At 44.9% G+C, this 26,292-nt stretch overlaps 1 protein-coding gene across 1 annotated transcript; it reads left to right on the forward strand.

Annotated features, from left to right (window-relative positions):
* The first annotated feature begins 2,408 nt into the window (after nucleotides 1–2,408).
* LOC145807488 (uncharacterized) lies at nucleotides 2,409–4,214 on the forward strand. Its single transcript, XM_082905810.1, has 4 exons — nucleotides 2,409–2,593; nucleotides 2,687–3,280; nucleotides 3,362–3,460; nucleotides 3,669–4,214. Exons 1-4 carry the CDS (start codon nucleotides 2,492–2,494, stop codon nucleotides 3,744–3,746), a joined length of 873 nt encoding a protein of 290 aa, XP_082761936.1. The 5' UTR covers nucleotides 2,409–2,491; the 3' UTR covers nucleotides 3,747–4,214.
* Nucleotides 4,215–26,292: the final 22,078 nt, after the last annotated feature.

Below are 26,292 nucleotides of genomic sequence, written 5' to 3' on the forward strand. Positions count from 1 at the left end.
CAGTTTAGCTTATGACATAGTACTTTGCTTACATCTTGAACATGTAGTTTCAACACTTGAATTTCTGAACACTCGGCTCATTAATTAATTGCGAACACACAGCCCACATTAGAACACACGGCTCAAACACTGATTCGTCGAACACACAGCCCGAATTCGAAAGTGAACACACAGCCCACACTTTAAATTTTCTGAACACGCGGCCCAGATTAGATAGTGAACACGCAGCCCACACTAGTTGAAATTTGAACACGCAGCCCAAACTTCAAATTTTCTGAACACGCAGCCCAGATAGATAGTGAACACGCAGCCCACAATTTAACTGAAAGTTGAACACGCAGCCCAAACTTCAAATTTTCTGAACACGCAGCCCAGATAGATAGTGAACACGCAGCCCACAATTTAACTGAAAGTTGAACACGCAGCCCAAATTTCAAATTTTCTGAACACGCAGCCCAGATAGACAGTGAACACGCAGCCCACAATTTAACTGAAAGTTGAACACGCAGCCCAAATTTCAAATTTTCTGAACACGCAGCACAGATAGACAGTGAACACGCAGCCCACAATTTAACTGAAAGTTGAACACGCGGCCCAAACTTCAAATTTTCTGAACACGCAGCCCAGATGGATAGTGAACACGCAGCCCACAATTTAACTGAAAGTTGAACACGCAGCCCAAACTTCAAATTTTCTGAACACGCAGCCCAGGTAGATAGTGAACACGCAGCCCACAATTTAACTGAAAGTTGAACACGCAGCCCAAATTTCAAATTTTCTGAACACGCAGCCCAGGTAGATAGTGAACACGCAGCCCACAATTTAACTGAAAGTTGAACACGCAGCCCAAATTTCAAATTTTCTGAACACGCAGCCCAGATAGATAGTGAACACGCAGCCCACAATTTAACTGAATGTTGAACACGCAGCCCAAACTTCAAATTTTCTGAACACGCAGCCCAGATAGATAGTGAACACGCAGCCCACAATTTAACTGAAAGTTGAACACGCAGCCCAAATTTCAAATTTTCTGAACACGCAGCACAGATAGATAGTGAACACGCAGCCCACAATTTAACTGAAAGTTGAACACGCAGCCCAAACTTCAAATTTTCTGAACACGCAGCCCAGATGGATAGTGAACACGCAGCCCACAATTTAACTGAAAGTTGAACACGCAGCCCAAACTTCAAATTTTCTGAACACGCAGCCCAGGTAGATAGTGAACACGCAGCCCACAATTTAACTGAAAGTTGAACACGCAGCCCAAATTTCAAATTTTCTGAACACGCAGCCCAGATAGATAGTGAACACGCAGCCCACAATTTAACTGAAAGTTGAACACGCAGCCCAAATGTCAAATTTTCTGAACACGCAGCCCAGGTAGATTTGTATGTAGCTTATTTCACTCCATCGGTATACAGCTCACTTCATCTCATTGGCACACAGCCCATTTCATCTCATTGGCACATAGCCCATTTCATTTCATTGGCACACAGCCCATTTCATTTCATTGGCACACAGCCCATTTCATTTCATTGGCACATAGCCCATTTATTTCATTGGCACACAGCCCATTCATTTCATTGGCACACAGCCCACACTTTATTTCATTATTTGACACATGTATTCATTCTGAATGCAGGTTTGCTCCCGCAGTGTGCGGGGGTATGGTTCCACCCTCGCGCGGGATTGGTATGCCGAGCTCCCGGAGGCCGTCCGAGATTTGGTAGATTTGGCAGGATTCGGACCCTTCTGCGTCGGGTTGTCACGTTGTCCTGCCAGGAGGACACTGATGGCAGCCCTGGTAGAGAGATGGTGGGACACCACCAATTCCTTTCATTTCTCTGCTACCGGGGATATGACCATGACCCCTTTTGACTTTGCTGTATTGACCGGTTTAGACGTCGGAGGTTGGTCCATCCCTTACGATGAGGACATGGGCGAGTGGGAGGCCGCCTGGATGTATCTGTTGGGGGCTCGCCCGCCTGTTGATAGGGTTTCAGGGAGAGTCTGATACACTTGGTTCTCTTCCCATTTTCGGCGGGCGGAGATGGTGCCTGAGAGTCCCGAGGAGACGGAGCAGTACGCCCGTGGTTTCCTGATGTTCCTCTTCGGGACTACCCTGTTCGCCGACAGAGGGAACACAGTTGGGCTATATTTGCTGAGCGCTCTAGTCGACCTATCACAGGTCCATCGATATGACTGGGGTGGCGCCGGCCTGGCTACCCTTTACTTTTATATGAGCGCGACCTCCCGCGGGCGGGGAGATTTACTTGGCGGCTACTGGAGAGCCTGGGAGGTATTTTCTGTCCCCTTGATTTACATTTCTGCTTCTCATTACTTGCACATTGTACACACACAGCGCACTTTTACAGTCTGTATTTTGCTCTCAGCATTTCGTACTTACATTCTGTATTGCTTTTCTCAGCTATGGGTCTATGTATACTTCCCATCATTAGCCCCAGAGCTGGAGGTGGTAGGGATTCCCATGACCCCATATTCATTGATATTCGAGGGCCCGCACCGGCCGAGACCTCGAGAGACCCTCCTTCGCCTGCGACAGTACTTTGACACTGTGCGACATTCAGAGGTACCTCAGAACTTTCAGTTCTTTTGATTCTCATCTTTGATTTGCTCTGTATATTCTCGATTTCTGATTGGTTTATGCATTTGTCATCCGCAGATCACATGGCAGCCCTGGGTGTCTCTGGGTGATGGTCTCCGACTTCAGTATACCGGAGCATCGGACATCTCCCAATATAGGGTCCTGCTCGAAGGGCCGGTTGGCAGGGCCTGGTTCCTGGGGGAGCGCTTTCTGCGCCAGGTATGGGGGTATCTTTCTCAGGATATTCCCGCAGTACCCCCAGCCAGTATGCGGACCGCTGACAGGCTCTCTTACTCGGAGGTAGTCGGCGCCATGCTGGGTACTGATGCTTTGCTATATATTGAGGAGGGGGACTACGCCACTTACCGTCACATATATTTGATGCCCCCATTGACGGAAGCTCGTATCCCGATGATGAGGCCTGCCGGTATGTCATCCTCGGGCCAGGCTCAGGCTCGGGCTGCAGACGCCCCTTCTACTAGCAGGGCTGGTACATCTAGAGGCGGGAGTAGACCGGTTCCTCCGGCTCCGTCGATTCATCCTCATCCCGGATGGCCAGATATGCCTACTGAGTTGATGGCGTGGCAGTATGGGGCTATCTCTCCGACTCCGATTCCACTAGAGCCTCCGATGCCCAGTGATCGATACGCCATTGATCCGGACTCACCGCCGGTATGCTCCACTTTTTTCATTCATCATTCAGATGTTTAGACACTCTTCTGTTCACTGATGATTATGAGCTCATTTTTGCAGCCATCGCGAGGGTACATGGAGGAGGTGGTTGGACTGGTGGCCACACTCGAGGGCATGGTCCTGCGTAGGGAGGCACAGTTGTCTGTCGCGGGCATCCAGGTACCCTTCAGTTTTCTGGCATTTATCATACTTCTGATGACATGCTGATTTCTACTGCATCGATAGACTACTTGTGTAGAGCACATCTGACACACACCCCACTTGTACACTGTATTTACATGCACGCACTTCACGTAGCTTTTGCTTGTATCTGTATCTGATGTATATATTTGGACTGATGCATTTGAATTGAACTCTTTGTTTTCAGATGCCTTCATGGTCCGGTCAGCCGCAGGCCAGGCCACCTGGGCCTCATTGGGGAGCTGGGCCATCTGGGCCTTTTTAGGGGGCGGGGTCATCTCGGCCTTCCCGAGGAGCCGGGCCATCTAGACCTTTTCGAGGAGCTCGAGGAGGGCCTGTTCGCAGACGCAGGGCTCACGTTGTGGAGGCGGAGCCTGATGAGGAGGAGGAGGATGCTGAGGAGGAGGAGGAGGCTACCGACCGTCAGTCAGAGACATCTGCTGAGGAGGGAGGCTCCGGTTTTGGCTCGGGGAACAGAGGCGAGGCTGAGGAGGATCCTGAGGATGACAGCTCCGACTCAGATGGTGGTGCGGAGATTGTCCCGCAAAAGAGGATGAGGCGTGCTTCTCGTTCCCGCTCCCGAGGACTTTGATGCTGCTATTTCCTGCTTTATTTTTCTTTTACTAGTAGTTTGTAGCACTTTGCACATTGTTAGGCCGTTTTATTATTTTTTTTGTAAAACTTGTACCTTTGTTTGTTGTAAAGCATGATGAAATGAAATAGCTTTTGAAAAGGTGTTTGTATTTTAAACTTATAGCATCGTATCGCATCAATTTATTTTGCACAAAAACGAAATTGAATGGAAATGCGCATTGTGTAATTACCAAGTCAGGTAGTGAACCGACGCAACAAACTAAACAACTCGACTTACTAAGATATAACAGGACCTTAGAAAGTTTACAACTCGATAAGCAAAATGCAACAACACAAATAAACAAGACTTTAACAACAATTGCTTAAACAGAGAGCAATGACTCAAAAACACAAAACACGTCCGCTCGACAAACAACTCGATAAGCAAAATGCAACAACTCGATAAACAAACCTCAACAACAACAAAGTGTACTTCTGACGATCTGGGCACCGGAACGCATCCGAAACAGAGGGAGATGAAGGCCTTTGACTCTCCCGTTGCATGGAAACGCTTGGAACTCTCCCTCGAAGGGTAAAACAGGGCCAAGGAGATACACTGCAACATTGCCAGCCATCCCTGGGAGCCGGCCGGCCATTTTTGTGGAGAGAGACAGCTGGCCGGCCATTTCTGCAAAAAGTAAATGGCTGGCCAGCCAGAAAAGGTGGCTGGCCGGCCATTCAGTCCTGCAGCCACCAGATTTTTGACACGTGTCCCCGTGAATAGTATTTTTCCTTCTATAAAAGCCTCAACTTCGGGAACACTCATTTCATCTTAGTTTTAGACAAAGATGGAGGCGTTTCTCGCAGAAAATGTCACATCTTGGATTTCTTCTCTAGATGGCTCGGAAAAGCTGAATTTCCGGGGTTTCGGCTTGAATGCACTATTCACGCTGAGCCGTACTCCGCTACAGCTTCCTTTTCTCCATGCCGCGGCAAGGTTCTGGAATCCAGTGACGCATGTTTTTAGCTTCGGCGGCCAAGAGATGTGTCCCACTTTCGAAGATTTTCAGGTTTTGATGGAGTCTAAATGCTCTGAAGTGATCTTGCCCCAGCTCCGTTTTGGTCACGCCCAGGCTTTAGGGCGGATGTGTGGGCTCACGGCGCATGACGCTCAATCTCTGATTTGTAGTGGGGGCCTGGACATCCTCGGCTTGATCCATCGTTTTTCCGACGCCGGTGACCGCAGCAACCATTATTGGCAGGGTTTCCGGCAACACGCCCTCTGCTTATGTTTGTTGTCTCACTTTCTGCTTTCCTCGGGCTCCGGCGGGGCTAGCATTCGCCTGATTGAAGTCGCCCAAGGTTTGAGAGAAGGGAAGAGCTGTATTGCCATGACCTTGGCCGAGACATTGATGGGCTTAGATTCTGTCTATCGTCGGGAGGCGACTAGGTTTGCCGGGAGTCCACTACTACTGCAGGTAATGTTTCCCACCCGACCTTACATATATATTTGCTCACATCACTTGACCCTCAGGCTCGGTTTTTTTTCCTCACAAAACCCTTGTCTTACTTTTCTCTCATCGTACATCTCTCTGTTCTTTATTCTCTCATTTTCCATCCCTCCCCTAGGTATGGTTAATGGATAAGTTGCAGGTTGTGGACTCTTGCCCGGCCTATTCAGCTCGAGGCTACTTCTTTCGGCAGCGCCTTGTCAATGCTCTTGACGAAAGGTGGTGGTTCGATTGGATGTGCAATTTGTCCGCAGACAGCATTGCTTGGCGTTGTCCTTGGCTCAACCTCCCGGCAATGAGCTATAGTATGTCTCGGCTGATTGGGATCCAATTGGTTGGTCTAACCCACTGCGTATTCTATTTTCCGTTCCGGTTCCTGCGTCAGTTTGGTCATGATCAGACCTGCCCACCGGAGGGGATTGAGTACCCAGCTGCTTTCCCGATCCGGGGCGCACAGCTTGCCCGATATGCCACGGCATGGAGGACTAGAGAGCTCCTGGCCCCTGCTTCTACTTTCAGTTGCACCTTGTCCGATGAGTGCGTGGATTGGCTCAATGAGGAGGCACAAGTTGGGCCTAGCTTGGCATCAGATGCTTCGTCTAGCTCTAGGAGGGGACACAGAGATACTTGATTCAACTATGCCCCAAATTTATTTCTTATTTAGCATTTTCAAGTTTTCTCTATGAATGTACTAAAATAAGCAACCTCGATTGTAATGCAAGAGCAGGAGAACTCTATTTTGAAATCAATGAAATTGAAGGTTATGGTACTGAAAATTTTCCACTTAGGGTCCAAAAATGGTCTTAGTCGTAAAAAGATTGGTTTGAACAAAGTCAACTTTTATTAAAACTTTTCAAAACTATTTTCGATGTGGATCAGAATTGGACACGCCGGAAATCTGTCACTGAGATGCACAACCCCAGATCCCCGCAATTGGAAAGTTGCCCCTAGTCTGAAGAACAATGCGGCACTTCAAAGCAACGGAAAGTTGCCCCTTGTCTGAGTAACTTTGCACCGTCGCGGCAACGGAAATTTGCCCCTAGTTTGAACAGCACTGTACCGGAGATCACGATAAATGCTGATGGATAAAGATGACTGAGATGATCGAAATGGACAGAGTTGATCGGGGAAAAGTTTACGGCTGAACTTCAAGGTGAAGCTGCCTACGTATCCCAAAGATGGGAATCAAGCCTTACGTAGTTCAGGCTGAGGTTCACTCGAGTATTTTCACTCTCCTTTTGCGCTCTAACTTTTGCCAAGGCCGCCCTTTGCGGGTTTTCAACCTTGCGAGCTCAGTTTTTATATTTTCTATTTTTTTGTGCTCTGAATTTTGCCTAGGTCGCCCTTTCGGGTTTTCGGCCTAGCGAGCCTCTCAAGGATAGTATTTCTTCAACTTGTCCATATTGATCGGTTGTGAGAACTCCAAGCCATCTAGATCCATCAGAACCACAGCTCCACCTGACCAGATAGCTTTGATGATGTAAGGACCAGTCCAATTAGGTTTGAACTTGCCCCTTGGGTCGTGGATGGGAGCTCGGTTGTCTTTGAGCACCAAATCTCCTTCTTTCAGATTCCGGGACTTAACCTTCTTGTTGAAAGCCCGAGCAATTCTGCGTTGATAGCCTTGGATGTGGTACAGTGCTTTCAGTCTTCTTTCATCAAAGAGCATGAGTTCTTCGAATCTGCTTTGCTGCCAATCTGCTTCGGCTATCTGGCATTCAGCCAATACTCGTAACGATGGGACCTCAATCTCAATGGGTAGAACAGCCTCCATTCCATAGACCAATGAATATGGAGTTGCTCCAGTAGAAGTTCTGATTGAAGTCCTGTAGCCCCACAGAGCAAATGGCAGCTTGTCTGGCCAATCTCGATAGGTTTCCACCATCTTCTGTAGTATACGCTTGATATTCTTGTTGGCGGCCTCAACCGCTCCGTTGGTCTGCGGCCTATATGTAGATGACTTATGGAAAGCCACATTGTATTTCTCCAACAAGTCTATCACTTCTTTCTTGAAGTGGGAACCATTATCTGAAATTATTTCGTTTGGCACCCCGTAGCGACAGATGATGTTGTTCCTGATGAACTTTGCGACATGTGACGCCTTCAACACTGCGTATGATTGGGCCTCGACCCACTTTGTGAAATAATCTATCGCTACTAGGATAAACTCATGCCCGTTTGACCCCTTCGGGGTAACAGCTCCGATCACATCAATTCCCCAGACTGAAAAAGGCCACGGCGAAGTCATGTTGTACAGTTTTGACGGCGGGATGTTCATGCGGTTTGCATGAATTTGACACTTGTGGCATCGTCGAACAAAGCTAATACAATCCTCCTCCATGGTTGACCAGTAGTAACCCTGTCTGAGGATCTTTCTGGCCAGCATTACTCCATTCATGTGTGCACCGCACTCCCCCCCGTGGATGGCTTCCATCAGGCGTCTTGACTCTTCAGTTTCTACACAGAGCTTATGCATTCCCAGATGGCCCCTTTTGTACAGCTTTCCTCCGCAGATAACGAACTGAGCAGCCATTCTTCTGACAGCCCTCTTATCCTTGGCATTTGCCCCTAGTGGATACGTCTCCTTTTCCAAGAAGTTCCAGATGTCGTAATACCAAGGGTTGCCGTCTTGAACCTCATCTATGGCGGAAATTGACTCGTATGCTGGCACGAACTTCTGATCAATAATGACTGGACGCATCCGGACTCCGGACGGGATGTCTATCATAGAAGATAGAGTTGCTAATGAATCTGCAAACCTGTTGTTCTCTCTTATGAGGTGGGTGAAATTTAGCTTCTCAAACCGAGGAATTAACAAATCCAAGGTTTGGTGGTAGATTATCATCCTTTCCTCCTTGACTTTCCAATCTCCTTTTGCTTGAGACACAACAAGGTTCGAGTCCCCAATGACGTCCAGCCGTCTTGCCCCTAATTCCAGGGCTGCTTCCAAGCCAGCAATACATGCCTCATACTCTGCTTCATTGTTGGAAACTTTGAACCGGAGCTTGAATGCTAAAGGGATACGGGAATCATCAGGCGCTATCAGCAACACCCCTATCCCATACCCATACTGGTTTGACGCTCCGTCAAAGTACATTGTCCAGGTTTCATCTTCGACGTGCAGAATGGCTTCATCTGGGAATAGATACTCAACCGCTTCATCCCCCTCAACCGGGTGGTCGGCAAGGAACTCCGCTACCGCTCTGCCTTTTACTGACTTGCGCGTTACATACTTCAAATCAAATTCGGAGAGCAACAGCAGCCATCGAGCTAGCCTACCCGTAAGTGCTGGTTTCTCGAAAAGATATTTAATGGGATCCAAACGCGAAACCAACATTACTGAGTGAGCTAACAGGTAGTGCCGCAGCTTCCTGGTTGCCCATACCAAGGCCAAACAAGCCTTCTCCAGCGGTGTATAGCGGGTCTCATAATCTAGCATTTTTTTGCTCAGATAGTATATGGCCCTTTCCACTTTGTCTTCTGACTCCTGCGCGAGCATGCAGCCCATGGTAGTCTCAGTTACCGAAAGATACAATATCAACGGCCTCCCCGGCTCTGGTGGCGACAATACGGGTGGGTTCTGTAGATACTCTTTGATCTGCTCAAAAGCTGCTTGACATCGGTCGTCCCATTGGAAATAAACCAAAAAGTGGTTCACAAGTCAAGGTTAATTTAGAAATAAACCGTCTTATGAATTGCACTTTACCCAGAAAGCCTCGCACCTCCTTTTCAGTCCTTGGTGGTGGCATTTCTAAGATGGCCTTGATTTTGGAAGGGTCGACCTCGATGCCCCTTTGTGTGATCAGAAACCCTAGCATCTTCCCTGCTGTAACACCAAACGTGCATTTCTGGGGATTCAGTCGCAGCCGAAACTCTTTGATCCTTTGAAAGAATTTTTGTAAGGCGATGTAGTGGCCCTCTCTATCTTTGGACTTGACAATCATGTCGTCCACATACACCTCGACCTCCTTATGGATCATATCATGCAATATTGTAGTTGCTGCCCGTTGATACGTAGCTCCAGCATTTTTCAACCCGAATGGCATCACTCTATAACAATATGTACCCCACGGGGTAGTGAACGCAGTCTTCTCCCGGTCTTCGGGTGCCATTACTATCTGATTATAGCCTGAGAAACCATCCATAAACGAAAGCAAGGCGTGTCCTGCCGTGAAATCCACCAATTCGTCAATGTGTGGCAAGGGGAAATCGTCCTTCGGACTGGCCCTGTTCAAATCTCTGAAGTCTACACAGACCCGAATTCTGCCATCTTTCTTTGGCACCGGAACTATGTTGGCCAACCAAGTTGGATATTCAGATACCAGCAGGAACCCTGCGTCAATTTGCTTGGTGACCTCTTCCTTAATCTTGAGGGCCCAGTCCGGGCGAATCCTTCTGAGTTTCTGTTTGACAGGGCGGGCCTCGGGATCAAGAGGGATCCGGTGCTGTACGATCTCAGGATCGATTCCAGGCATGTCTTCATAGGACCACGCGAAAACATCTTTGAAATCTTTTAATAAAGCGACTAAGCGCTCGCGCTCCTCTGAAGACAACGTGGACCCGATCTGGACCAGCCGCGGGTCCTTCTCAGTACCAATATTCACAGTAGTGATTTCATCCATTAAAGGTTTAACAAATCTCTCCTGCTCTTGATTAATTAATCGTTGCAAAACTGGGGGAATTTCTTCCTCGCTGTTTTCATCAAAATTTTGAAAATCCTGATTTAAGCAATAAATCAAAGGCACAGAAAAATACTCGGAAACCACATCCACATCATTCTCATTAAATACTTCCAAGCCGTCAGATTCCTCTGTTACAACAGACTCAAAAGAAAATGAAAAAGATGACCTAGACAGGACTGTGGCATCCGGGTTATCACCCCCAGGAATACCGGACTCAGACTCAGTCGAGCTGGAATCTGATTCTGACTCACAAGATTCGGTAGAATCAGATTCCGGCTCACTACCTGACCCGGAACTGCTAGATAAAAAGCCTTCTTCATATTGCCAGATGAGAGAAGGTGCGATAGATGCATCCAAGATCGGCGCTGGAAAGCCCGCAGCTATTTCATCTCCAATCACAGAAACCGAAGAGTTATCCCCCAAGCACTCTTGGCCGATCGGAGGATCTGATAATAGACTCGCCAGTGCTACCCCCATTTCAAGCTCTGTGCTCTCAGGATCCACTGCTTCACATTGCTCAACCACAGTTGCTGGGTCTGTCTGCGCTTCGGCAACGTCATCCCCAGATAATTGTATGTCGAAGAAGATTTCAAAACCAGGCACGCGCGTCCCCTCCGCGTTTAGCCATGGCTTCGGGAAGCCACAGAATGGAAAATCTTCCCCCTCCCGGACGAAACGTCCGTTTAGGGTACCCCAGATGGGCCTGTGCATTAAATCAAATGGCTTCCCGGCCTTCTTTGCTCTGGCCCTTCCGGCCATTTCTTTTCCTTTCCTCACCCAATCTTCCTTGGTGGGCAGATAACCCAGTCCAAAGGCGTGAGGGTTGTGTGGCACTTCGGCCAAAACTGAGACGTCCTTCCGGCCGCTTCTCCCTAATCCCATCCCAGGGGTATGTTTTAGCTTGTTCATGAGGTATATAGATTGAGCACTAACATACATGCCCTCATTCACAGCCATGACATTCTGCACCACTTGAGCCTCGGCCAGAGTGAACCCTAACAAAAACACATCCTCCGTGCCGTGCTCGATTTCCAAGACAGGTGTGGACACTTCCGGCGGCGGATGGATTGATGAATTCCCAAAAACGATCGCTACCCCTTTCCCGTGAGGGTATTTTAGCATTTGATGTAGAGTGGAAGAGACTGCTTTGACCTGGTGCAACCACGGTCGCCCCAAAAGTAGGTTAAAGGTTGCGGGAACGTCCAAGATATGAAATTCGACACTGTGTTGTCCTGGACCAACCTTGGTTTGAATTTTAACAGTCCCCATCACTTCCCTGCTGGTATTGTCGTATGCTCTGATCACTTAGGTGGTTGGGACGAAGTCTGCGGGTTTTAACCCGATTGCATATGCCGTTCTGGTCAGGCAGACATTAATCGCAGACCCGGTATCAACAAGTACCACCGGTATCCACTTATCTCTACATTCCACAGAGATATAGAGAGGTTTGTTATGACTTGTGCCCTCAGGCGGTAGCTCCTTGTCCGAAAAGGTTAATGCCGGGGAACCTCCTCCCGGAAAAACCAGCCCAACCAGCTGTTCAGGCGTGGTGTCTATGGAGAGTTTGGACTTGTCCATAGCAGATAAGACAGCTTCTCTGTGCACTCGTGATGCCATTAGCAGTCCCCAGATGGAGATGTCTGCTTGTATCTTCTTTAACTGTTTCAGCACAGCTTCATCTTCAATTTGCTTCTCCTTCTGTCTTTCTACTTCTCTGTCCTTCCCGGATGCCTCGGGTTGGTCCAGGTGTGGGGGTTTGAAGTACCGCCCACTTCTTGTCATATGGTCAACCTCATCGAGGTACCAAGTATCATCCGGCTGGTTATTCCCCCAGTCTTCATCGGTGTGGGCAAGACACAAGTCGTCATCTTCCCACCACATTCCGCTGGCAGCCAACAGACACCTGTCTGGCTCCGGTCCACTCGCACTCTCAGTGCTCTCTGTCCATATGCTCGCAGCATTGTCTGTCTTCATGCACACAGCACTTTCAGTCCCCTCAGGGCCCTTTGCCTTTCTGGCTCTCTCAGTAGCCTCAAACTTTTCTTGTTCCAACTGCATCAGTACAGCTGGTTGTTCAACAGTTCCCGTATCTGTAATGCCTGTGTCCCGAGCGAAATTCTTTACACCGGCGCTCTCCGGCGGTACAACTTGATTTTCGGCCGTTCCGGCCACAACTGATATCTCCGCCCCTGTCGGGCTTTGTTCTGGTTGGGCTTCCCCCACTGCATCCGGTTGATCTTCGAGCCATCCCGTGGCCTCCTCTGATCCCTCATAATCATACCAGTTAATCGACGCATCCCCCAGTTCCTGGTCCTCGAGAAATTGCAAGTTAGCAAAGTCCTCCTCTACGGCTGTCAGCTCATCTGCCCATAGCCCAGATCCATCCCCCCAGATCATGCATAGTTCTCCTGTCTCTGGCAATTCTACACTTAGCCCAATTCGGCTCGTTGATAAGATGTACTTGCTTGGATCATAGGCTCCCCCAGCAAAATTCTGCCCAGTCCCAGATTCAACAGACTCAGTCTCTCCCAAAATCTGCCCTGCCCTGTCTTCGACGGTCACCACCATCGGTTCCAGTTGGGTTTTGGAGATGTCCACCATACACAAGAAGTCAGTGCAATCGGGGAGGAGCACCTCCGGCTTGGGTAGGTGGGTGGGAGTAATATAGATGCTAGGATCGTAAGATGCGACCCCAGTCTGGATGAAATTAATTCTTTTGGGAGGAGGAGCTTGGTTATGTGGTGGGAGAGGGTTGGTTGTGACATTGGGTTTATCTGGAGGCGCGATCACCTGTTTGTCAATAAGATCTTGAATCTCATGACGCAATCTGTAACAGCGGTCGGTGTCATGACCGTGTTGTTGGTGATATGCGCAGTACTTTGACGGGTCATATGAGGGGGGGAGTGGATTCGGTAATGGCTTTGGCTCCAGGGGTTTTAAATGATTTTTTCTGATCAATATTCCCAGAACCTTGGTCAGAGGCATATATAGTGGGGTAAAGGTTCTTTGGCCTCGTGGTTGGAATCGGTTGTTTTATGTGTTGCTTCCGGACGCGCCGGAGAATGGTGTGGCAGTTATGGGCCTTGGAGGGGGAGGGGGAGTGGTGGTGACCATACTAACTTCCGAGGCCCTTATATTTGCAGCGCCACTCGGGCCCGCATTGTTGTTGCGGTTGAAGGTCCTCCTCGGTTGTTCTCTGTCGTGGTCAAACAGCCCTTGTTTCATTGCATCTTCGATTTGCACCCCCATATCATGTAAATCTGCGAAAGTAGGGAAGGGGACTACAATCATCCTTTGCATTAACTTCGGGTGGAGATTGCGCACAATCATCCGAATTTGATCTTTGTCAGTAGGCCTTAAAGTCATCGTTGACGCCTTTGCCCTCCATCGGATCACAAAGTCCGAGAAAGATTCCTTGGGCTCTTGCCTTGTCGTTTCAAGATCACGGGTTGTGATCTCGATCTGAGTATTATACGAATATTGTGTGACAAAGGCCTCAGCCATTTCATCCCAATTCTTCTTCACTTCATCTTGTAATCTTACGTACCAATGGGCCACACCCGACAGGGTTCGGCCGAATAGTGAGAGCTTCTGTGGTCGTGTAAGGCCCATTGGCCGCAAGACATCCGCAAACAGTCGGATATGGACCATGGGGTCGCCGGTCCCGTCAAAACGGTCGATTTGTGGCATTTTGAACCTATCGGAGAGTGTTACGGCCTCCTCGGTATATCCATCTTCGATATCCGGCATAGCCTTAACCCCTTGGGATTTCTTGAATAGCTTTTCCAGTTTGCTCAATTTCAGAGCTGTATGATCAACCTCGACCTCGGATGGAGAGTCCGGGTGATTGGATGTATGGACCTTGGACAGTTGTGGTGGAAGCGGGGGCGGAGCTGGCCCCGTTGGAAGACTCGTGTCCTCTTGTAAGTTTTGGACAGTCGGTACAGTATTCTGGGCATTTGGTGGGGCGTTCTGAACAGTAGGTGCCTGTTCAGGTAATGGAGCCCCTGCTGGAGGAGGGATTTGGTGTGAAGCAGATGCTGTATTCTGCTGTTGCAATCTGGTGATTAGTTCGGCCTGTTGGGCCATGATCACGGCCTGCTGTTTGGAGAACTCCGTTTGACGGGCGGCATCATCATGCATTTGCTTCATACTCTCCTGCATCTGGCGCATTAAGGCCTCCATCCCTGTCGTATTTTGCTGCTCCATTCGACTGACTGGTATGTCTACTCTTATAGCACTAATCAGGACTTCACCTCTGTTGTCCTCTGATGGGGTAACCCACTGCCCTGACAACCTCTGTTCTGACACACTGCGCCTTTTCGGCTTCCTTCTGGTAACAGGGGGTAGAGAATGGAACACTGGCTGTCCGTCGATTAGATCCTCAGATCGATGGAGTCGACGACCTCGTGTCCAAAGTGCTTGGGGAATGCCTGCTGGGTTGGAAGCAATCGTGCTAAAACTGACCTAGCAAAAGATAAATAAAGCGAAAAGGAAATAAATAAACAGATAAACGGACAGCATAACAGCTTAAAATAAAATGCATGACACGCAGTCGGGCATAACAACACACAGTCAATAAGCTGAAATACACACTGTCCTCAAACACTGATCATTATCCCTGTATCACTGTCTCCCTAAAAAAAGAATCTGATATCCGCAGATAACTAATCCTCAAATACTGGCTGATGCCCGCAGGCCTGATACCCAAACTCATGTACTGAACTGATGCCCGCAGGCTTGATGCTGACAATTCTGAGCTGATGCCCGCAGGCTTGATACTCAAACTCGTATACTGAACTAATGCCCGCAGGCCTGATACTGCCAATACTGAACTGAAGCCCGCAGGCCTGATGCCCAAACTCATATACTGATATATGCATTCCTGTAGAGACGCACTCTAAAGCACATAACAGATAAGTGAGAGCCAAAACACCCCTATGTTGGGGTAGGGTTTCCCTGTCCTATTGTGTCAGGAGCTAGGGTTTCACTACGCACGCAGCGGTTTCAAACAACCTATAAGCGGGTAAGCAACCTGTCCTAATTTGGAATGGTCACTACGGATCCGAATATGCACTAGGTCGAATGGTCAAAGAGGGTGCCCCGGCAAAACCGGGGTTTGTGTTCCCATACTGGCAGAGCCCACAACCGGTCAGCCTTATGGTCATGCCTTGACAAGACAAGCCTCCGGCAAACCGTTCAGGAATAGCAGATGGCAAACACGGTGTCCTAGGCGCACCAATGCAAATGCAATGCAAAGAATCACACAAGTGTAGTCAAAAACAGATATCATGAGTTCGAGTCAAGTTCTCTAAATCCCCAGCGGAGTCGCCAGAAACTGTAGACGTCCCCCGAACGCCCCGGGAGGAACGAGCTCTCGTTCTGTTCATTTGGGGTCACTACAGCTCGGACTCTTGAATTGTCACGGTTCCTAATCTGAACCAAAGAGTCCAAATCCGGCAAATCGTTTTTGAGAAAACTGATTTTTGAAAGAAGTACCAAACATGGACTGCTTTTCCAGATACAGAGTCGCCACCTAAATATTTTATTTTGGGAAATTTAGGAAACCCTGACTCGGTGCCAAAAGGCCACGTGTCCGTCATCACCAAAGTTGCCTCGGCTCAGGAACTTGGGTACGATTGGGGAAGGTCACTTCGTGAGCACCCCCGCTCGCCCGGTCATAGACCGGCCTCTACTAACCATGATATCAATTTTTGAAAACATTGTGAGTTCTTATTCCGGTTATTAGCCTAGGTTACTATGTGATGCTCACAGCATACAAGTATAGACCAGGTCACCCGAATTGGAGCAAAACATTTCATGTTTGCCTTTTTTGAAAGAGGTTTTGCTACCCGCAGGTAGGCTTGAAACATTTGATGATTTACTCCAATTCAGATTACCCAACCTTCACCCACAGGCATTCAGGCAGTTATATCACATAAGCACATAGCCTCATGGTAAGCATGCTATTCATGGCAACACTTACACGCATGCAAGGATACTAAAGCATAAAGCTCACCGAGTACTCCAAGCCAAAATAGACACTTATTAGAAATCATGCATGAATCCTAAGTATACAGAAATGCCTAATGCAACACATGCAAAATGCAACTATAGCAGGCTCGGCTATTCTAAGATGGTATATGAAATGCTACAACTACCATGTATTCAACTTGGAATTGAAAGTACGATGCAGTTAGTATGGTGCGCCGAGCCCGGTGCATGCAATACAGATGAATGAATGCAAACATGCTGTCATACTGTATGCTAATTTAAATGTGCCCTAATCTAACCATCATAAGCGGATAAATAAAAAGGAGAAAGACGTGGGGTTGGAAGACATACATCACACTCACCCACACTTATTACAGTTGTGCCCTCGCAGAGAGGGTCCGAATAAATATACAGTCCAAATATTACAGTCCCGAATAAAAGAATATTATAGTCCGAAATATTACAAAATCCTAATTAATTAATGAATTAACTAAGAAAGCAAATAAAACTGGCGTGCAAGCCAGGGACTGCCTTGCTTCTGATGGATGATGCATGTCCGGGTTGTCTTGCGCGGAAATCCACCGGAATGCCCCAATTAGCCTCTGTTTACACCTGTTCTTGAAATGCGTGCCAAGACCCCGAAAAGTTGCTGATTCTTCGTTTTGCTGCAACAGAGAGCAGGAAAGGGGCATAGCAATGTATTTGCACAGATATATGCATGTCTCGATCCTCGTGCCACCAATCACGCATACCGAGGCATGATGGCCGAGGAGTCGAAATGCACAACTCAATATAGGATGAATGCACATGAAACTACAGCTAAAACCTAACTCCATCATGGATAATCCGGAGTGTCGGTGACTGGGGAATTGAGACACATTCCGTCACTCAGAGTACGAAATGTACCTCGTTTCCCGTGCCCGGGCTAACTCCTATTCCGGACACGATGCAATATGCATGATATGCATGAAATGCAACTAAGATGCAATCCTAACATACACAGAATGCTATGAAAATGAGATGTCTCGGAGTGCGTGCACACGGGCACGCAAACCGAAGCGATGACAGAATGCAATGAAAATGAGATGCCTCGAAGTGCGTGCACACAGGCACGCAAACCGAGGCGATGACAGAAACAATGTGAATGAGATGCCTCGAAGTGCGTGCACACGGGCACGCAAACCGAAGCGATGACAGAATGCAATGAAAATGAGATGCCTCGAAGTGCGTGCACACGGGCACGCAAACCGAGGCGATAACAGAAACAATGCGAATGAGATGCCTCGAAGTGCGCGCACACGGGCACGCAAACCGAGGCGATGACAGAATCCAATGCGAATGAGATGCCTCGAAGTGCGTGCACACGGGCACGCAAACTGAGGCGATGACAGAAACAATGCAAATGAGATGCCTCGAAGTGCGCGCACACGGGCACGCAAACTGAGGTGATGACAGAATGCAATGAAAATGAGATGCCTCGAAGTGCGTGCACACGGGCACGCAAACCGAGGCGATGACAGAATGTAATGAAAATGAGATGGAAATGACAAATGGGCTTATACCAACATGAGTGAGCCTCAACCACACTCACATAGGATGCCGTCGGATAAAAATGAAGTGCCTCGAAATGCGTGCACACGGACACGCAAATCGAGGCGATGGCGGAATGTAATGAAATGACATGGAAATGACAAATGGGCTTATACCAACATGAGTGAGCCTCAGCCACACTCACATAGGATGCCGTCGGATAAAAATGAAGTGCCTCGAAATGCGTGCATACGGACACGCAAACCGAGGCGATGGCGGAATGTAATGAAATGACATGGAAATGACAAATGGGCTTATACCAACATGAGTGAGCCTCAGCCACACTCACATAGGATGCCGTCAGATAAAAATGAAGTGCCTCGAAATGTGTGCACACGGACACGCAAATCGAGGCGATGGCGGAATGTAATGAAATGACATGAAATGGATGGCAATCATTCTAACAGAATTTCAGCAACAAAATATGGGGGAAAACAGTCCCGAAATGAAGCGAAATGATACCAAATGCATGGAATTGTCCCGAAATGCAACATTAGGCACCCGAAATGGCCTATAGCTATGCTAAACATGCACAACATGGACATGCAATGCAAAGACAGAAGCTAGACAGTCCCAAGAAAGGCACTTTCACAGTTATAAACATGGCCAAACAGCAAGCATAGGTAGGGGAAAAATAGCATGCAAGAATAGGGGCCAAAAGAGGGGTAATGAAGCAAGTGATATAAGAAAAACCCAAACTGAAAAATTTCCTTCTACAACACTGAAGAGGGACTAAAAATATGAATATTTACAGTATATGGAAGCCTCAAAATCAGTATACAAACATGCTAAAAATGTGATGCAAAATGAGGCTCAAAAGATGCTAAAACATGAAGTATACAAAATAATCATCAAACAGAAGAAAAATGTTAATGAAACATGAAGTATAGGCCAAAATAAGGCCACTTTCAGTTCGGACCAAGGTCCAAAAACAGAAGCAAAGGGGGCTACCAATTTATGCAAAAATGGGACCAAATAAGGGATATAACTACAAGTGACACATGGAGGCACCAAACAATGTTGAGTCCTTCTCCAATGTTGAAGAGGGGCTCAAAATAAGCCTAATATCAGTTTACAACATGCTCAAAAACAGATTTCTCATGGGATAAAAATAGCATGCAAAATCATGACATATAAGAGGATCAATGAAGCAAGTGTATCATGGAGGGGTCAAACAGGGTTGAACCCTTAATGAAAGGTGAAGATGAGCTCAAAAGAGGGCCCTTTTCAGTTAGGGCCAGAGCTTGAAACAAAAAGCATAGAGGACTTACAAATAGATCAAGAAAAAGGATCAAAAGGGTAAAAGTATTACTTACCCTTGAAGACTCAAACTTTTGTTGCTTCTTGGATGAATTTGCAGCTTCTTAGGCCTTTGAGAAACCTTCCTTGTTGCTGGAAATGAGATGGTGGTGGTAGAGCTTGGTGGTGTAGAAGGAATGATGGTTAGGGCCTTAGGGTTTTTTCAAGAATTGAGGAAGATGAAGATGGAGTTGTGTATGGAAGTTTGAAGAAGAGTTTTTCTAACCCCAAAATACTACAAGGCTTGCTTGCTATATAGGCCAAAGAAGGGGTGTAAAGGTGGGGGAAAAGGAGAGTAATATTCCCCCACGAAATATCCCCCGGATAAAGATCTAGTCTGGGGGATATTGCCCCACAGCTGTAAAGTGCACAGTGCAAGGAAGCAGGCCGGCCTGGTACTTTTGTTGCAGGTGGCCGGCCGGCCACACCCCCTAGCCGGCCGGCTAGGGGTCAAAAGGTTCAATGAGATTTTCTGGCCGGCCAGCTACTGGTGAGGTACTCATATGTGTGTACAACACAACCATGTGGTTAAAAGTCCAAGAAAGTGGGTCCAAGGGGTTCAACATTAGCTCGGAAAGAGGGGTTCAAAAGGGTCAATTTGAATTACTGGCCGGCCATGAACTTTTAGGGGCCTCTCATGTGTGTACATCACAGATATGTGGTTCAAAGTTCGAGAAAATTGGTCCAAGGGGTTCAACATTAGCCCGGAAGGAGGGGGTCAAAAGGGTCAAGTTGAATTACTGGCCGGCCATGAACTTTTAGGGGCCTCTCATGTGTGTACATCACAGATATGTGGTTCAAAGTTCGAGAAAATGGGCCCAAGGTGTTCAACATTAGCCCGGAAGTGTGAAAAACGGGCGCCGGAGGGCGCCGGAGGATGTATAATTGGCTGCTGCAACAATTGCTGGCCTCCCACCCTTCAGTGACCTCCCTGGTGATAAAACAGAGGTACCTGCCAAAATTGAACGAAAACCGTTGCAAAACGAATGCTCGGGGACCAAAACGCGCAGTTCGGGGTCCCGAAAATGGACTGTTAAGCACCGAAAGTGGCATTCGGCCATGAAGTGGGCTTCTCAGCCCCCAGTGTCCCTCAAAAGGGAGCAAATAGGAAGTATGCCAAAAATCAGAGCAAACGGAGACGGTTAAGCGGTCTCGAACCGAGGCACACGGCCTGACGGCTCCGAAAACCGGGAACCGGACTCCAAAATGGGAAAAATGGCCTACGGCCACCAAATGTAGCCTACGGACATTGAGAGATGGTCTACGGGACCTCTCCCTCCCCTCAGGAAAAGAAACAGAGAAAACCGAGTCTGGTTCGCAAACCGAGACAAGGCACAGAAGAAGGTTCGGAAGTCCGGAGGCAGGGCTCACGGCCGCGACTCTGAAACTTCTGAACGAGCACATTATGCAACATCACCAAGCGCTCAATCGGTGACGTCTGAGTCTTAAGGTCGGTCAAAAATGGGGTGTCTACAACAACATATTCTCTCTCTCACAAACATTTTTATAATCAGTAGTTTTTACCAAGATCAATTCAAAAGCAAGTTTCTGGTCGAAGGTAAGGTATACCAACTGAACAGATAAAATATTTTGGGATAAAAAATTGAACAGATTAAAAATATTAATATAAAAAAATTGAACAGATAAATTAGATTTTTGTATTTTTTTTTAAATTGATAGAAAAACTCACAGATTTTAAACAAATAAAGAGAAGCTCACAGAAAAATTGAACAGATAGGAAAAAAAATTCAACAGATAGATATAAATTTGAACAGATAGCAAAAAAAATTGAACATATAGTAAATAATTTGAACAGATAGATATAAATTTGAACAAATAATCAAAAGAAGTCAACAGATAAAAAAAGTCAACAAATATATTAAGGGGTAAAATTGAAAACAAAAAATCATTCAAAACTAACAAAAAGACTTCTCACCAAACTATTTCACAATTGGTAGATCTCTCACCAATAAAAAAATATTCATTGGACTTAATGTCTTATACCCTCCTTAGATTGGATTTATCACCAATTTACTAAAAAAAAAAAGGATAAAAAATTATCTTCTAAAATAATAATTAGTATTTTTTATCAATATATTTCATTAATCATACATCTTTAGAAGCAAAACAAATCAATCATAAGACCATATGTCATACACGTGGAAAAAGTGGATTTTTCACCAATTAATCTTAACTAAGAGCATCTCCACCAGTGAACTTATTTTTTCATCAAATCTGAGGAAAAAAATGACGATTTTCTCAATCTGATACGAAGCGCTCCAACGGTTGCACTTGGTTTGCATCAAAATGCTGGGAATGTCCGGTGGGTTGACCTGAATTTTTTTCCTCAATTTCTGAAATTTTGAGTCCCATTAATAGCTCTTGTTCTCTTCAACGACCCTGAAGGTGACGATGCAATCATGGAGCTTCCTGGTTCAACGAAGATCTAACAGAACTTCTACAACTCTACTGAAATTGAATTCACAAAACCATAAAATCCCAATTGTTTGAACCATAAAAAACAGAAGAAAAAAAAAAAGAAAAGGAATATGTAAATCGAAGTTCAGAGAAGATCGTCTTTCATCATAAAGATTTTGGATGTATTGAGTGATGGTGGGTTTGATTGGGAAACAGAGGAAGCGGTGCTGGGGAAGATGAAGGAGTTTTGGGAGTGAGTGTGAGGAGGAAGAGGGAGTGGTGGTGAGGATTGTGTGGGGGGCAGAGTAAGAAGATAAAGCCATGGTAATGGTGAATTTGGAGTTGTTTGGTCTGGTTGATTTTCTGCACAACAGGTATGCATGAGTGAAGAACCAACAGTGGAGTACCACCTCTATATCAGAACTAGTTTTGAAAATTGAGCATTTTTTAGCATTGAAGACCCAGCTGATCAAGCTTCGATTCGTTGAAGACGTCGGCGACGAGGCTAACTCCTGTGATCGACTGGGTAAAGTAAAATGAAGCAGATTGAAGCAGCTGGTGGGTTGATCGGTTGGTCGACCGGTTGGTGTATTTTTTTTTTTTTACCTCTTCGAACCTTTTGACCTGTTTGAACCAAAATATTTGCAAGGGAATCGGTCCACCGCCGGCTGGTCGATCAGTTGGTCTCCTTCGACGGTAGCGCACAGTGAAATGGTGAAATCTGAAATCTGTTCTCATTTTGGTGAAACTTTTGGTGAATTCTCAATTTGATATTGATTTGGTGAAACCGTTGGAACATCAAAAAGTCACTTTTTTACCAAAATTTAAATTTGATGCCAAGTTTAATGAAGCATTGGAGATGATCTAATTTACCTAGAAGATAAAAGAAAAAATAATTGTAATCTATTATACATTTGAAAGACTACAAAAGAAATTCCTGCCACATGATGATTGGAACTGTGATCATTGTAAATATAATGGTCAACTCAATGGTGATTGGAACTATCATCATTGTAATGCTGATTTCATCAATTCAGATTTTATTTGTTGATTAAAAAAAAGTAAATTATAAATATATTTTTTGAAATTTAATAAAAATACAAATTGTTCTATGTTGTTATGAAAATTACATTCAACCCCCTGAGGTTTCTAATTTCATATTAAATCGTCTATTTTATTAATAAATTATCAAATCAATTAATATTTTTTAATGATGTTAAACGTATATTTCAATTAATAATTTAAGTAATTTTATTATTATATAGGAGAATAATTATGAATTTTATTTTTTAATTAATTTTATTAAATAATTTTTTTAATAAGAGAATATTTATAATTTTTTAAATCATAAAAAATAATTTATACTTTAAACAAATTTTAGAAGTGTATCTATAATTTACTGGTCCACCAAAAATACAAAATGAATCAATCAAATGTTGTGTATTTTTCAACGTAAACAAATTTGCACGACCATATATTACTGAACCTGGGAGTCAAAGTCAATTTTTGTGTAGGAGTCTAATTCAATCAATGCATATTGAAAAGAAGACATAAATCTTCTAATTATTATATTCCAATTTACACTAGAGAGGATACATTAAACCAATAAAGAATTGGATCCCAATCAAATTGCATGCATTATTGGACAATTTTTTAAAGATTAACAGTATGTTAAGATTCAAAACAACTCTAAAAGTCTTATCATTTACAAGTGTAATGCATAATTTTCCAAGCACAAGGTTGCCCATTTGTATTTCTTATTTTTTTTATTTTTGGGCAAAGACAAATTTTATTGATAAAAATTGACAAAATAAGAAGATATTACATTAATAGAGAGAAAAAAAGAGGTGAGTGCAAAATGCATCATAAAGAGACAAGATGATTCCAACAAGGTTCACACCGAAAACTATGCTCAATTAGATGTAAGCACAACTACCGAGAGTTAGTGAAAAACCAGCCAAATAGACCAAAAAATAACCATCACAAATAACATAACAAAAACAACACGGTCAACAGCCAACTGGAGCCAAACAACAATAATCCCCCCCAAAAAAAGAACAAAGATCAGCATGTTTGTTTATTAGGATATCAACAAACATGAATGACTTTTAAGATGATACCACAGCCATTTTTCTCATTGCAAAGTCTGAAAAGCTATTTTTCTCATTGCAAAGTGTGATCTTATAGATAACATTTCTCTCAAAAAATGTTCACTACTTGCCATGGTTCAACTCTCTAACGATTCTATGATAAGCATAAACTTTAAATTTGATATGTGAAGATGAACATCAATCAGGATAGAGGGCAGTGGCACAAGATTTTTATCACTAGAGAGTCTGGAGAGAGTATAATGTTCACGTTTTCATCTCCTAATATATGAAAAAATTGTTTACCATATTTGAATTCATAGCACCTATGTCATAATAAACAATCCTACTTACTACCACGTGATTTTGAAAAAGCATGTGGCAGTGAGTGAGATTGCTGCAAAAAAGAGTCAAGTTGGCAAAATAAAATGGCTCACAAGCAAGATTTCAATGTGTAGCTAGAGAGAGAGTATAAATGTATCGAGAAAAATATTCTAAGTTTGAATGTACATTTAGTGTGGAACACATTAGAGTCAAATTGAGACAAATATTTCAAATTTTGAGAATTTTTGTAGATAATTTTTCTACATAGGAGATAAAGTATATTTTTGTGACATAACACAATGGTTTTTTTTTTTTTTTTCTTCTTTTTTTAAATAGACACAGATGATGGAATTTGACTAAGAAGATCAAACAAACTGTATTCTTACATAAATTATTGACTAATTTCTCAATTTATTAAGAGTACTTTTTGTATGTAGATAGGATATATGATACAGCGTGAAATGCGAAATAGTAACAATCTTAAAATCTGCTGATTCAAATAAGAATACCGGAAGTAAGATTCCTCTTTAGACTCGTTGATTCACAAAGAATACTGAGAATAAAGGCTTAACAATGGTTGATTCACAAGAATATCCAATGTTGGAACAAAAAAAGTATAAAACTCAGGCCATGTTTGTTTGGGCGGACTGGATTAGCATTCCCATGACTAATAGTCCTAGGACTACGAATCCGTTGGATTATGTATCCTATCTTAACTAATAGTCAAGTTTAAAATAATTAGTCCGTACTTCAATTGTTTAACCAAACATCGGATTAATAATGTTATTGGACTATTGGTCCAATCCCAAGCTCATGTTCATCCAAATAAACATGGCCTCAATGTATTAATTCTCAAAAACTATCTCCCTTACCTTAAGGGTTATATCTTTATTTATAATGAACCCAATTTTTGTAAAACAAGAAACTAAGGTGCCGTTTGGTAATACTTACGTTTTCAGTTTTCTGTTTATATTTACAAAAATTTTAAAAACTCAAATAAAAACTTGTTTGGTAAATTTTTGATTTATAAATCAATAGTCTCAATTTTTAAATTTGGCTAAAAAATTAAAACTCAAAAAATGTGTTTCCGTTTTGAGTTCTTAGTTTTTTTTTTTTTACCACCCAACACTGGCCACCACCTGCCACCATTTTCCACCACCGTCTTCCGCCACCACCACCCACACCCCACCACCACCTGCCACCACCACTCACCACCCACCTGCCACCACCACCTGTCACCCACTCGCCACCACCACCCACCCCCCGCCACCACCATCCACCACCCACCCGCCCGCCACCACCGCCACCACCTACCATCCACCCGTTCGCCGCCACCACCCACCGCCACCGCCACCACCCACCACCACCACCCACCTGCCACCCTCTACTACCATCCATCCGCGCCGCCACCACCCACCACCCGCTGTTACCATCCATCCACTCGCCACCACCCACCACCACCACTACCTACCACCCGTCACGTACTCGCCACCATCCACCACCTGCCACCACCAGCTACCAGCCACCACCTACCCGCCACCCACCCGCCACCACCATCCACAACCCACCACCACCACCACCATCACCCACCACCCACCACTCACCGGCTACCACCACCCACCACCTACCATCGTCACCGTCACCGTCACCCACCCACCGCCCACTCACCCACCGTCTTCCGCCGCCACCACCCGCCACTCGCCACCACTTTCCACCACCGTCTTTCGCCACCACCATCCGCCATCATTTTCCACCATCGTCTTCTGCCGCCACCACTCGTCACCACCCACTACCCGCCACCACTTGCCATTTCTCACTCTTTTTTATATTTTTAAATTTTTTAAAACATTTTGTTTAAGCGAAACGCGTTTTATAGTTTATGTTTTTCTAAAAATAAACAAAAATTAGTTTATAAAATTTTTGTAAATATAAACTGAAAATGTAAACATTACCAAATAAGCCCTAATAAACTAGGAAATAAAATCAAAACTAATAAAGCAAGAAAATTGCATCATATCAAATTTGAAAATTAAATAACTAAATAATTCTATAATATTCTATACTAAAACTAGAAAATTCCTAATCAACTATGAATTTTAAAATAATAAAATAAAAATATTTATTTTTTAAAATTCGGCTTGCATAATGATGCAACTGAATTTAAAAAAAAAAATCGTAATGATGCAAGCCGAAATTTAAAAAATAAATATTTTTATTTTATTGTTTTGAAATTAGGAATTTTCTAATTTAGTATAGAATATTATAGAATTATATAGTTATTTAGTTTCCTGATTTGACATGATGCAATTTTCTTACTTTATTAGTTTTGAATT

The sequence above is a fragment of the Camellia sinensis genome, chromosome 14, assembly GCF_055761805.1.
Source record: "Camellia sinensis isolate YWXY chromosome 14, ASM5576180v1, whole genome shotgun sequence".
In the NCBI taxonomy this organism is placed as follows: Eukaryota; Viridiplantae; Streptophyta; class Magnoliopsida; order Ericales; family Theaceae; genus Camellia; species Camellia sinensis.

Bases quoted from the DNA above. Each gene is read 5' to 3' on its own strand.
- LOC145807488 (XM_082905810.1), top strand. From the start codon at position 2,492: ATGACCCCATATTCATTGATATTCGAGGGCCCGCACCGGCCGAGACCT. The intron at 2,594-2,686 runs GTACCTCAGAAC...TGTCATCCGCAG, and splicing joins ACACTGTGCGACATTCAGAG to ATCACATGGCAGCCCTGGGT. The intron at 3,461-3,668 runs GTACCCTTCAGT...CTTTGTTTTCAG, and splicing joins TGTCTGTCGCGGGCATCCAG to ATGCCTTCATGGTCCGGTCA.